The following is a 12,325-nucleotide window of genomic DNA, read 5'->3' as shown; positions in this document are numbered from 1 at the left end:
AGCGCAACCCCACATCGCGCTGCGTTTTGAGGAGGTGGAGTCCCGTACAGTAAACAGTGACATCTCTTCCTCTATCGCTTCAACAAGAAAGTTTTAAAACAGCAAACACAAGCCCTGAATTGCCCGGGAGTTTGGGGACAGCTAAATGTTTGCCAAACAACAAAGCACAGTCGATATCTCTCGCTCGTAAAAAAATAAAAAAATCTCTCGCTCGTCTCTCTCTTTTTCTTCGTGAAATTAAGCTGCCTTCAGGTACAGTAGGAAACGTTGGGTTCTATAAAAGATCTGACGAAAAACTGTTACTGTGAAATATAAAGTCTACTTGTGCTACATTGGGGGGATTAAAGAATACATCAGGACGTCGCACCACCCTGCGGCGATTGCTATTTTTTCTGAACGCAGCTTCACGCTGAAATACGGAGCTCATTTAAGACGATGCTCTGACTTCCCGTTTCCTTGAAGGCAGCACGGAGCTGCGCCGAACAATGATCCACCGTCTCGTCCAGTTGCAGTGCCGTGAACTGGCAGGTTTTAATGTTGCAGAAAACAGTTTTTGCAAGTAGTTTAAGTGTAAACATGTATTGTTATTGTGAATCTTTGGTTTAAACTAGCTTTCAAACAAACGCCCCCAAGGGCACCTCAACGCCCCTTTCCAAAATATTGCTTCCAACGCCCCCATCATCTTCTGAACGCCCCTGGGCGGTACCGCCCCCGTTGAGAAACACTGGTTTACAAGAACAGCTTTACGTATTGTATTATTTGTCATTAACACAGCCTTTTGCAGGATAGATATATATGCATGTGTCGTTGCGTTACACAATGTTTGCACATTTGTTGTCAGTGGTGCAAAGAAACTAAGTAGGCTAGGTATATATATATATATATATATATATATATATATATATATATATATATATATATATATATATATATATATCATGTTCGTTTCTTTCCAGAGTATTTACACTTCAACTACTCCACTATATTTACTTACTGACATTTTTTTTACTTTTTACACAACTATACATTTATCTGACAGCTACACACTAGAGATAAAGATTTCACAAAAACCTATTATGCAGTAATTAAATCACCAAACATAAAATGTCTGGAATCACTTCAACCTAGAAATTTAAACACAAAAATGCTGTTTACTTGAGGAATAATTCAAGCCAATTAAATATAATCCCGGCAGAGACCTTTTTATACTTTGAGTACATTTTACTGATAATGCTACAACTGTTGTGAGCATTTTATTATTAACACTCATAACACTATAAAAGGCACACTTTTTTTATTTTAGGCTAAAGAAAGCAGGTTTAGGGTAAACTGAGGCATGCTTTAAAAGTTACCAAAATCTTACGCTCACTACATTGCCCAAAACAGTAAAGGGAGTAATGTGCTCTGATCTTTTGGGGTGGAGTCAGAAGCTGGGTGCTGCTTCCTGTAAGTCATTTTGGACAGGGGTGGGAGGTAATGCCAGAGCGTGGATTAAGTACACAACAAAAGGTCAGTATCTGGATGACACGATGATGTGGATATTTACATGTAAGAAGTAGATAACAAGTCACTCAATGTTAGATTTAACGTGGTGGACCTTTTTATGGTATTTCCCTGGCCTGGGGAAGTTCAATCAATTTCACAAATTTGTGAACATGAGCTACTCTCTCTCAATGCCAAAAATCAGACAAGTCTCAAATTTGTGATGTCATCAAGTAAAGTCTGGCTCCATAGACAATGAATGGGAGACTGATTTTGTGGGCCCCCAGAATGTTCTTTTTTTTTTTAAACCCAAATGAGTTTTATTCTTTTGTCGTGTCATTTACTCAGAACATTCCTCTGGGTGCTCTGTGTGTCATCTAGAACATCTTTCCCAATTCACTGTCGATGGAGCATTTTCAGACTTTATACTTGATGACATGACACATATGAGTTTTAGCACTCCAGTTGGATTTTGGGAACATTTTTTCATGTTTATTAATATTTTTGTCTTAGACCACACGGTAGGAATAAGATGTATGAATTCTGAAAATGCCAATGCATCAAATGACAACATTGAACAATGTGAAGGGGTCACTCCTCGTACGAGAATTATCAGCCGTATCTGCAGCTACCCTCTGTTTTACAGAACTTCATGGTGAGTTTTAGCTTTGTTTAACTGTCTGGCCCACATGGCTTTGGTTCACTCTCACACCGTTTTCAAACATACAAAGTAGCTGTTTTCACTGTACACAACCTGCTCAGCACCAGACAGACACAGTTAGTTAGCGACTAACTGATGAACATAGTGGAGCATTTAGCAGCTAAAGAGCCAGATATTTCCCACTTGAAAACACCACTTGAAATGAATGATAAACTACATTTTCTGGATCCAATGCTTGAATGTACAATAGATAAATACATCCTAAACATCATTTACTAACAGGCTGAACACTGATTTTTATTTGGTCATTTTTGCAACAATTCAAACATAAAAAGGAATAGATCATAAGAAAATAGACTGCAGTGTTGAACAGACCGCACTTAGTGCACAAGAGTGTTTTTGACCAGACATCTAACATCTGAGCAGTTTCACTGCCCCATCTGAGGAGCTGATAATAATGCAGTACAGTCCAACTTTTCTCCCGGACACACTCTCATCTTCCACCTGTTACGCATCTGAATGTGTCACACCAGACTGGGATGAGAATTCTCGTTATGTAACTTGCGATGGTGGGGACTGGAGTTGGAGCATCAACCGTAGATCAGCCAATGAATCATCCCTCCACAATCCGACGAAGAATGTTGCCCAGACCGCCCTTGGCTACCTGGAGGGGGGTCTTCTCCTCCTTGTTCTCAATGTAGATGCTGGCCCCATGTTCCACCAGCACCTTGGCTGCTTCCACACGCTCCTCATCACACGCAAGGTGGCTGGTAAAAAAGAAATGCATACAGTATTGTGAATACAAAAAGCTTTTCATTTTTTTTTTTTTTATCTATGTTGTAAGCCCCACATATATTAGGGCAGAGGTTAAACTCTGAATGAATGACTGGATCCCGCTAAAGGTAAGTGAGAAAAAATGTTTTAAATTCAGGTGAACTGACCCTTTAAGGGTTTTCTGTTTGTTCATTTCAGCCTAGAGTATTCCACTGCAACTGTATGTGTGTGCCAGCAGCCACAATGTTGTATTAGACAAATACGTATGGACACATACAGTGGTGTGTTGCCCTGTGAGTCCTGGATGTTGGTTGAGGCACTGTGTTTGAGAAGCAGCTGGATGAGGCGGTGGTTGCCCTTGGCAGACGCTCTGTGAAGGGGAGTGGACTGATACTTGTCGGTGACATTGGGGTCTGCTCCACTTTCCAACAACAGCAGGGCAATCTATAAAAAGGGAAAGCTGTGTTACTAACAAGTCATTAACAATTAACCTTTTAAATGCAGTGACTTCCCATTTATGTGAAATACACATTTTCAGATCCTGTTCTGTTGGTGTCAGAAAGGCATCCCACAGTTCATACATGACACTCCATGCAAAGTTACTCATGTCATTCAATAAATACATTTACAATTTAGATGTCTGGTGTTTGTGACTTTTTGCATGTTGTACAGTAAAGATAGCCATTTTCTGTGTTCCATACTAAATACCAATTGTATACAGTATACCACATAATATCTGTAACAGTGTAATATACATTTTGCAGTTAGTATACAAGAAATACATATATCTTACCGTTTTTTTAAAAAAAGATTATTTTAGGCTTTTATTCGACAGGACAGCTGAAGACATGAAAGGGGAGAGAGAGGGGGATGACATGCAGCAAAGGGCCGCAGGTCAGAGTCAAACCCGGACACGCTGCGTCGAGTAGTAAACCTCTATATATGGGCGCCCACTCTACCAACTGAGCTATCCGGGCGCCCTCCTTTACAGTTTTGAACTAGTAGGAAAATGTTGCAATACCGTCATAAACAAAAGTCAAACTGCCCTTTAAACTTCACAAAGATAAAATGATTTAACAGCTTGTCACAGTGTGCCACCACTGGGATTGATTCCCATACATGTAAATAAAAACATTGTGTGGACTTTGCTTCAGGTGCACTCGAGAAGGGTTCACCCACAGACCTCCGTCCTGGGCACATCAGGTCTACAAGCCAAAAGGAAGAGCATGGGATACTTGGGAGGGGGATGCATCGCTTCATTTAGCAGTTTCACACACTGGACTCATAGGTACTGTTTAAATGATGTTTATTGGCTAATGGCAAAGGACAAATCCCACAGGTTAGCTAAATATTGTTGCTTGATGTGTGTGTGGTAGGTATGAAAGAAAAACAGTTAGGCAGCTGAACACATACAAAGCTAAACTGGTTAAGATTTGGAAAGGTAATATTAATGCCTGTCCAAGGTTAGAAAACCATATGGCACAGATTATAATATCCTCTGGAATAAAAGTGAAAACAGAAACCTCCCTTGACTTTCTTCAGGTATGCCTAAACAAATACTTCCTTGACAACTGATAATATAGAAAACATTTGAACAAAAGAAAAAATCTTAACTTTCTCTCTTATTAACTCCTTTTACCTCAGTATAAGAAAGTTTTTATAAATCTAATACTAATGCATGGTGAGGGAAAAATGGCTTAATTAAGGGGGAACTATGCAGTTTCTTTTTTTTTTAGCTTAATTTACCTTAACTGAACAGCTTCTGAGTCATTGGAATGGTTATATGACTTTTTTTCAGGTTGAATGGTGGTCGTCTCGCTCCCCCCTAGTGCCTGTGAGCTGAAAAAAAAAACCCTGCAACTTTGGGCCAGCAAGCTGCCGGCCTCAGCGTCAGGAAGTATGGCGTGATATCAGGTCTCGCCATGTAACAAATTGCTTCACGGCACTGCACACATCCAGGAACTGGCTAGCTATAAGAACAAGGTAGTGATGGAGGTTGTTTTTTTTTAATGGCGAGAACTGAGAGAACAGAAGCCTGCTCGGCGTTCTTGCTGTAGCACTTGTAAGTATCTTTGGGATAAACTCAGTTTAATCTTTGTATTTCTTGTTATTGTTACCTCAGGATGTTTGCTATTGTCTGTAAAGGTTTTTATTATGATCACTGTTTGTTACGGGCTTACTAGCGCTCTACCTCAGTGGACATGGCTCCGTGCGTTCGCTGGCTTCTTTGAAAACAAATGCACACGACCAGAGGATGAAAATGGGAGGGGGGAGAGTCACCAACGAGTTTTTACAACAGTGTTGACAAATATCTATTCCGAAGCTGTAGGGGGAGCTCTATAGAGAAACCTGGCAGAAAACAGCAAGAAATTGCCAAAACTGCGTAGCGCCCCTTTAAGAGAAAGTTAAGGTTTCTCACTTTATGTTTGGCTTTCACACTTATAGCATATCATGCTTGGATATTTCATATCATCATCATCATCATCATCAAGGATATGGTTTGGTTGGAATAAATGGTAGGGGAAATCCTTAAAGAGTATCAATGGGTGTTCCCCAACAAAGTAGCCTCTGGTTCAGAACTGATAATGCTACTGTAGAACAATGCAACTAATTCTGAGATAGTGCTGTTGATCACCAATATGAAATGCAATGCATTGTACTGCTAAACAATTAAAAGTACCCATTGCAAAATATTGCAGAAGTTGATAGCACGGTTATGCTGCAGTATATGTATTATCCAAGTGATAATTCTACCTAATTAAAGAAAAGCAACAGCAAAGCTAAAGGTAACCAAAGATTATTTCCATAATCAGTTCATCATTTCTTGATTTATTGTTTGGCCGATAAAACATAATAAAACAGTTAAAAAGTGATGTAATCAAGTGTCTTGATTTGTCTGATAGACCCAAAGATATCTAATTAATATAATGATAAGACAAGGAAAAGCAGCACATTTCACATACAGTACAGGCCAAAAGTTTGGACACGCCTTCTCATTCAATGCGTTTCCTTTATTTCCATGACTATTTACATTGTAGATTCTCACTGAAGGAATCAAAACTATGAATGAACACATATGGAATTATGTACTTAACAAAAAAGTATGAAATAACTGAAAACATGTCTTATATTTTAGATTCCTCAAAGTAGCCACCCTTTGCTTTTTTGATAGCGCTGCAAACCCTTGGTGTTCTCTCAGTGAGCTTCATGAGGTAGTCACCTGAAATGGTTTTCACTTCACAGGTGTGCTTTGTCAGGGTTCATTAGTGGAATGGTTTCCCTTCTTAATGGGGTTGGGACCATCAGTTGTGTTGTGCAGAAGTCAGGTTGATACACAGACGACAGCCCTATTGGACAACTGTTAGAATTCATATTATGGCAAGAACCAATCAGCTAAGTAAAGAGAAACGAGTGGCCATCATTACTTTAACAAATGAAGGTCAGTCAGTCCGGAAAATTGCGAAAACTTTGAATGTGTCCCCAAGTGCAGTCGCAAAAACATCAAGCGCTACAACGAAACTGGCTCACATGAGGACCGCCCCAGGAAAGGAAGACCAAGAGTCACCTCTGCTGCTGAGGATAAGTTCATCCGAGTCACCAGCCTCAGAAATCACAAGTTAACAGCAGCTCAGATTAGAGACCAGATGAATGCCACACAGAGTTCTAGCAGCAGACACATCTCTAGAACAACTGTTAAGAGGAGACTGCGCGAATGGTCAAGTAGCTGCTAGGAAACCACTGCTAAGGAGAGGCAACAAGCAGAAGAGATTTGTTTGGGCCAAGAAACACAAGGAATGGACATTAGACCAGTGGAAATCTGTGCTTTGGTCTGATGAGATTGAGATCTTTGGTTCCAACCGCAGTGTCTTCGACGCAGAAAAGGTGAACGGATGGATTCTACATGTCTGGTTCCCACCGTGAAGCATGGAGGAGGAGGTGTGATGGTGTAGGGGTGCTTTGCTGGTGACACTGTTGAGGATTTATTCAAAACTGAAGGCATACTGAACCAGCATGGCTACCACAGCATCCTGCAGCGACATGCCATCCCATCCGGTTTGTGTTTAGTTGGACCATCATTTATTTTTCAACAGGACAATGACCCCAAACACACCTCCAGGCTGTGTAAGGGCTATTTGACCAAGAAGGAGAGTGATGGAGTGCTGCACCAGATGACCTGGCCTCCACAGTCACCGGACCTGAACCCAATCGAGATTGTTTGGGATGAGCTGGACCGCAGAGTGAAGGCAAAAGGGCCAACAAGTGCTAAGCATCTCTGGGAACTCCTTCAAGACTGTTGGAAAACCATTTCAGGTGACTACCTCTTGAAGCTCATCAAGAGAATGCCAATAGTGTGCAAAGCAGTAATCAGAGCAAAGGGTGGCTACTTTGAAGAAACTAGAATACAAGACATGTTTTCAGTTATTTCACACTTTTTTGTTAAGTACATAATTCCACATGTGTTAATTCATACTTTTGATGCCTTCAGTGAGAATCTGCAATGTATGTAATGTCATGAAAATAAAGAAAACTCATTGAATGAGAAGGCGTGTCCAAACTTTTGGCCTGTACTGTATGAGAAGCTCAAATGACAAAAAAATGTCCAACAAATTTTCTGTTTGAGTAATCAATCATCTATTCATTGCAGCTCTAAAATATTTGACAAAACATGTAAAATAAATAGATCTAGATATTGGAAATATAACACTTCTATTAATAAAATATTTCAATTACATGTATAGAGCTACTTGAAAGACACAAAAGAAACATTTTTCAAAGAACAAATTTAAGAAAACAGGCATCTGAAAAAGTTATTTGGCAGCATGTAGATCAAACTATGTTACTGCAACTGGGAACCTTACCTCATATCTGTCTTTAGAGGCGGCATAGTGCAGAGGGGTGCATCCATTTTGATTTACTGAATTTAGCTGAGCTCCTTTGGATATTAGAGATCTCACTATGTCTTCTCTGCCTGCAGACGCTGCAATGTGAAGAGGGGTCCACAAAGCCTGGGAAGTAACACATCACATGTCGTCATTTCACAAAACAAAGAAGTGGATCATTTGGAGATCACTCAATATGGCCTAGTGTCTGTTCACATTCGGTTAGATCTAGGCATTTGAGATATATTCCTTCATTTGACATTATTACACTGAAATAGCCCCCGTTATAACAAATTAAATGTCAATGCAAATTACATGTTTATATATATGCACTGAACAAAATTATAAACGCAACACTTTTGTTTTTGCTCCCATTTTTCATGAGCTGAACTCAAAGATCTAAGACTTTTTCTATGTACACCAAAGGCTTATTTCTCTCAAATATTGTTCACAAATGTGTCTAAATCTGTTAGTGAGCACTTCTCCTTTGCTGAGATAATCCATCCACCTCACAGGTGTGAGCATATCAAGATGCTGATTAGACAGCAGGATTATTACACAGGTGTGCCTTAGGCTGGCCACAATAAAAGGCCACTCTAAAATGTTCAGTTTTACTGTATTGGGGGGTCCAGGGGGCAGTCAGTATCTGGTGTTAGGGTTCATCGGTGAAGAGAACACCTCTCCAAAGTGCCAGACGCCATCAAATGTGAGCATTTGGCCACTCAAGTCGGTTACGACAACGAATTGCAGTCAGGTCGAGGTCGAGAGAGAGAGATGAAAGCTCCGTTTACACGAAGGGAAGACGCAGATATTTTCCTGCGGTTTGGCCTCTCATTTACACGAAAACCCTGTTTTTAATCACAAAAAACGATTATTACTAAAAACTCCGGCCAAAGTGGAGATTTTGGAAAACTTCGTTTGCACGTTTGCATGTAAACTGAGACAAACAGAGGTTTAGGCAGCCGAGAAAGAGAAAGAGGACGTGATTGGTTGCTGTTGTTGCTATTGTCGGGATTCTGATTGGCTAACGTGGGCTTGAGCTTCTCGTTACACTGCCACATACAGGTCTGGCATGCTCTTGACTGGATATATACACGGGTACATATAAACAAACACTTTTCTGAAAACGGAGAGGTTGAAATGTCCGTTTATGAAAATAGCCAGCCACGTGTAAACGTAGCAGAACCCTAACACCAGATACTGACTGGTTTTTGGACCCCCTCCCCTACAGTAAAACTGCACATTTTAGAGTGGCCTTTTATTGTGGCCAGCCTAAGGCACACCTTAGTGCAATAATCATGCTGTCCAATCAGCATCTTGATATCATATACCACACCTGTGAGGTGGATGGATTATCTCGGCTAAGGAGAAATGTTCACTAACACAGATTTAGACACATTTGTGAACAATAGTTATGAGAAATAAGCCTTTTGTGTACATAAAAAAAGTCTTAGATCTTTGAGTTGAAAAATGGGAGCAAAAACAAGTGTTGCCTTTATAATTTAGTTCAGTATATGTACACACACATATCACACACACACACACACATATATATACACACACATATACATATATATACACACACACACATATATACATACATACGTGTGTGTGTGTGTGTGTGTGTGTGTGTATATATATATATATATATATGCACACACACACATACACACACACACTCACCTTAAAGATTATTAGGAACACCTGTAAGATTTCTCGTTAATGCGATTATCTAATCAACCAATCACATTGCAGCTGCTTCATTGCATTTAGGGGTGTGGTCCAGGTCTAGACAATCTCCTGAAATCCAAACTGAATGTCAGAATGGGAACGAAAGGTGATCTAAGCAACTTTGTACGTGGCATGGTTGTTGGTACCAGACGGCTGGTTTGAGCATTTCCCAATCTGCTCAGTTACTGGGATTTTCACACACAACCATTTCTAGGGTTTACAAAGAATGGTCTGAAAAAGTAAAAACATCCAGTATGCGGCAGTCCTGGGGGGCGAAAATGCCTTGTTGATGCTAGAGGTCAGAGGAGAATGAGCCGACTGATTCCAGCTGATAGAAGATCAACTTTGACTCAAATAACCACTTGATACAACCAAGGTATGCAGCAAAGCATTTGTGAAGCCACAACACGCCCAACCTTGAGGTTGATGGGCTACACCAGCAGAAGACCCCACCGGGTACTACTCATCTTCACTAAAAATAGGAAAATGAGGCTACAATTTGCACGAGCTCACCAAAATTGGACAGTTGAAGACTGTAAAATGTTGTCTGGTCTGATGAGTCTCGATTTCTGTTGAGACATTCAGATGGTAGAGTCAGAATTTGGTGTAAACAGAATGAGAACATGAATCCGTCATGCCTTGTTACCACTGGGCAGGCTGCTGGTGGTGGTGTAATGGTGTGGGGGATGTTTTCTTGGCACATTTTAGGGCCCTTAGTACCAATTGGGCATTGGTTAAATGCCACAGCCTACCTGAGCATTGTTTCTGACCATGTCCATCCCTTTATGACCACCATGTACCCATCCTCTGATGGCAACTTCCAGCAGGTTAATGCACCAGGTCACAAAGCTCGAATCATTTCAAATTAGTTTCTTGAACATGACAATGAGTTCACTGTACTAAAATGGCCCCCACCAGATCTCAACCCAATATTACATCTTTGGGATGTGGTGGAACGGGAGCTTCGTGCCCTGGATGTGCATCCCACAAATCTCCATCAACTGCAAGATGCTCTCCTCTCAATATGGGCCAACATTTCTAAAGAATGCTTCCAGCACCTTGTTGAATCAATGCCACGAAGAATTAAGGCAGTTCTGAAGGTGAAAGAGGGTCAAACACAGCATTAGTAGGGTGTTCCTAATAATCCTTTAGGTGAGAGTGTATATATATATATATATATATATATATATATATATATATATATATATATATATATATATATATATATATATATACATACACACACACACACATATACATATATATAAAATGTATAGAAACTTTATTTTATTGTAAATACAAAGTTCCTGGATGCAATATACATATTTATAAAAGAGTTATTATACTCTGTGCTGTTAAGACACAATTTGGATTGTTGCTGTGATAACGCTATTAGGAGTGAAGTTACATTATACTATAGGGTGCACCTGTCTAATATTAAAAGGTCCCATGGCATGAACATTTCACTTTATGAGGTTTTTTAACATTAATATGAGTTCCCCCAGCCTGCCTATGGTCCCCCAGTGGCTAGAAATGGTGATAGGTGTAAACCGAGCCCTGGGTATCCTGCTCTGCCTTTGAGAAAATGAAAGCTCAAATGGGTCGATCTGGAATCTTCTCCTTATGAGGTCATAAGGAGCAAGGTTACCTCCCCTTTCTCTGCTTTACCCACCCAGAGAATTTGGCCCACCCACGAGAGAGAGACATCATGGCTTTCAAACGAGCAAAGTGGCAGTTGGTCAAGGCCACACCCCCACCCTCCACCTTGACTTCAGATACAATATTAGGGGACCACTAAGGCCTACATAAAAGAGACTTCAGATACAGTATTAGGGGACCACTAAGGTCTATATAAAAGAGACTTCAGATACAGTATTAGGGGACCACTAAGGTCTATATAAAAGAGACTTCAGATACAGTACTAGGGGACCACTAAGGCCTATATAAAAGAGACTTCAGATACAGTATTAGGGGACCACTAAGGTCTATATAAAAGAGACTTCAGATACAGTATTAGGGGACCACTAAGGTCTATAAGAGACTTCAGATACAGTATTAGGGGACCACTAAGGCCTATATAAAAGAGACTTCAGATACAGTATTAGGGGACCATTAAGGTCTATATAAAAGCATCCAAAGAGTACCATATCATGGGACCTTTAACTGTCATCCCTACAACACCTCGGAGGACAAATATACTGAATAAAACCATTTAATAAAACGTTACATCGTCTGGCAGATTCACTTCAACTCCCAGGTCGAGCAGAAACTCCACAATGTCGGTGTGTCCAGCAGAACAAGCCCAGTGCAGGGCGCTTCTACAGTCCTGAAATGACAAACATATCGCGGGTGAAAACGTGGAAAAAAATTCACTTGGCATGTGTCATTATTTCAAAATATGAATTCTTACCTGGTCCGTTTTGCAGGCGAGTGTTTTATCTGACAGAATGCACTCTTTTAATTTCTCAAACTGTCCCGTGTAAGCAAAATTACAGACCTCCACATTTGATACAGAACCCTCCATTGTTAAATATAATTTAAATATCAAAGAAATACCAGATAAAGTCGCTAGCTAAAGGCTAAACGGGGACGCTCAGGAGTTGTTTCGGTTTGAACCATAGACAGTATGGTTTGGTTTGAACCAGTGGAGCAATGACTCAGGATTATCAACTCTACTTCCGCATGGGGTTCTTTTTCTTTTTCAAATTAAAATACTATCAGTGGCATCACCTTACAAAAATGAGACTGACTTGCCATGTTGTTCTATTATTCATTCAGTTATTATTCCATTTGAATT

General features: G+C 40.2%; 1 protein-coding gene across 1 annotated transcript; it reads right to left on the bottom strand.

The window, feature by feature from the left end:
• Positions 1-1,959: 1,959 nt before the first annotated feature.
• psmd10 (proteasome 26S subunit, non-ATPase 10) lies at positions 1,960-12,184 on the bottom strand. The gene is made up of 5 exons (XM_039814271.1): positions 11,939-12,184; positions 11,756-11,854; positions 7,777-7,923; positions 3,195-3,361; positions 1,960-2,910 (listed from the first exon to the last, which is right to left on the bottom strand). The coding sequence occupies exons 1-5, from the start codon at positions 12,050-12,052 to the stop codon at positions 2,757-2,759; spliced, it is 681 nt and encodes a 226-aa protein (XP_039670205.1). The 5' UTR covers positions 12,053-12,184; the 3' UTR covers positions 1,960-2,756.
• Positions 12,185-12,325: the final 141 nt, after the last annotated feature.

The sequence above is a fragment of the Perca fluviatilis genome, chromosome 10, assembly GCF_010015445.1.
Source record: "Perca fluviatilis chromosome 10, GENO_Pfluv_1.0, whole genome shotgun sequence".
NCBI lineage: Eukaryota > Metazoa > Chordata > Actinopteri > Perciformes > Percidae > Perca > Perca fluviatilis.
Note: the sequence above shows the minus strand (reverse complement) of the source record. Positions and strands in the feature narration are given on the sequence as shown.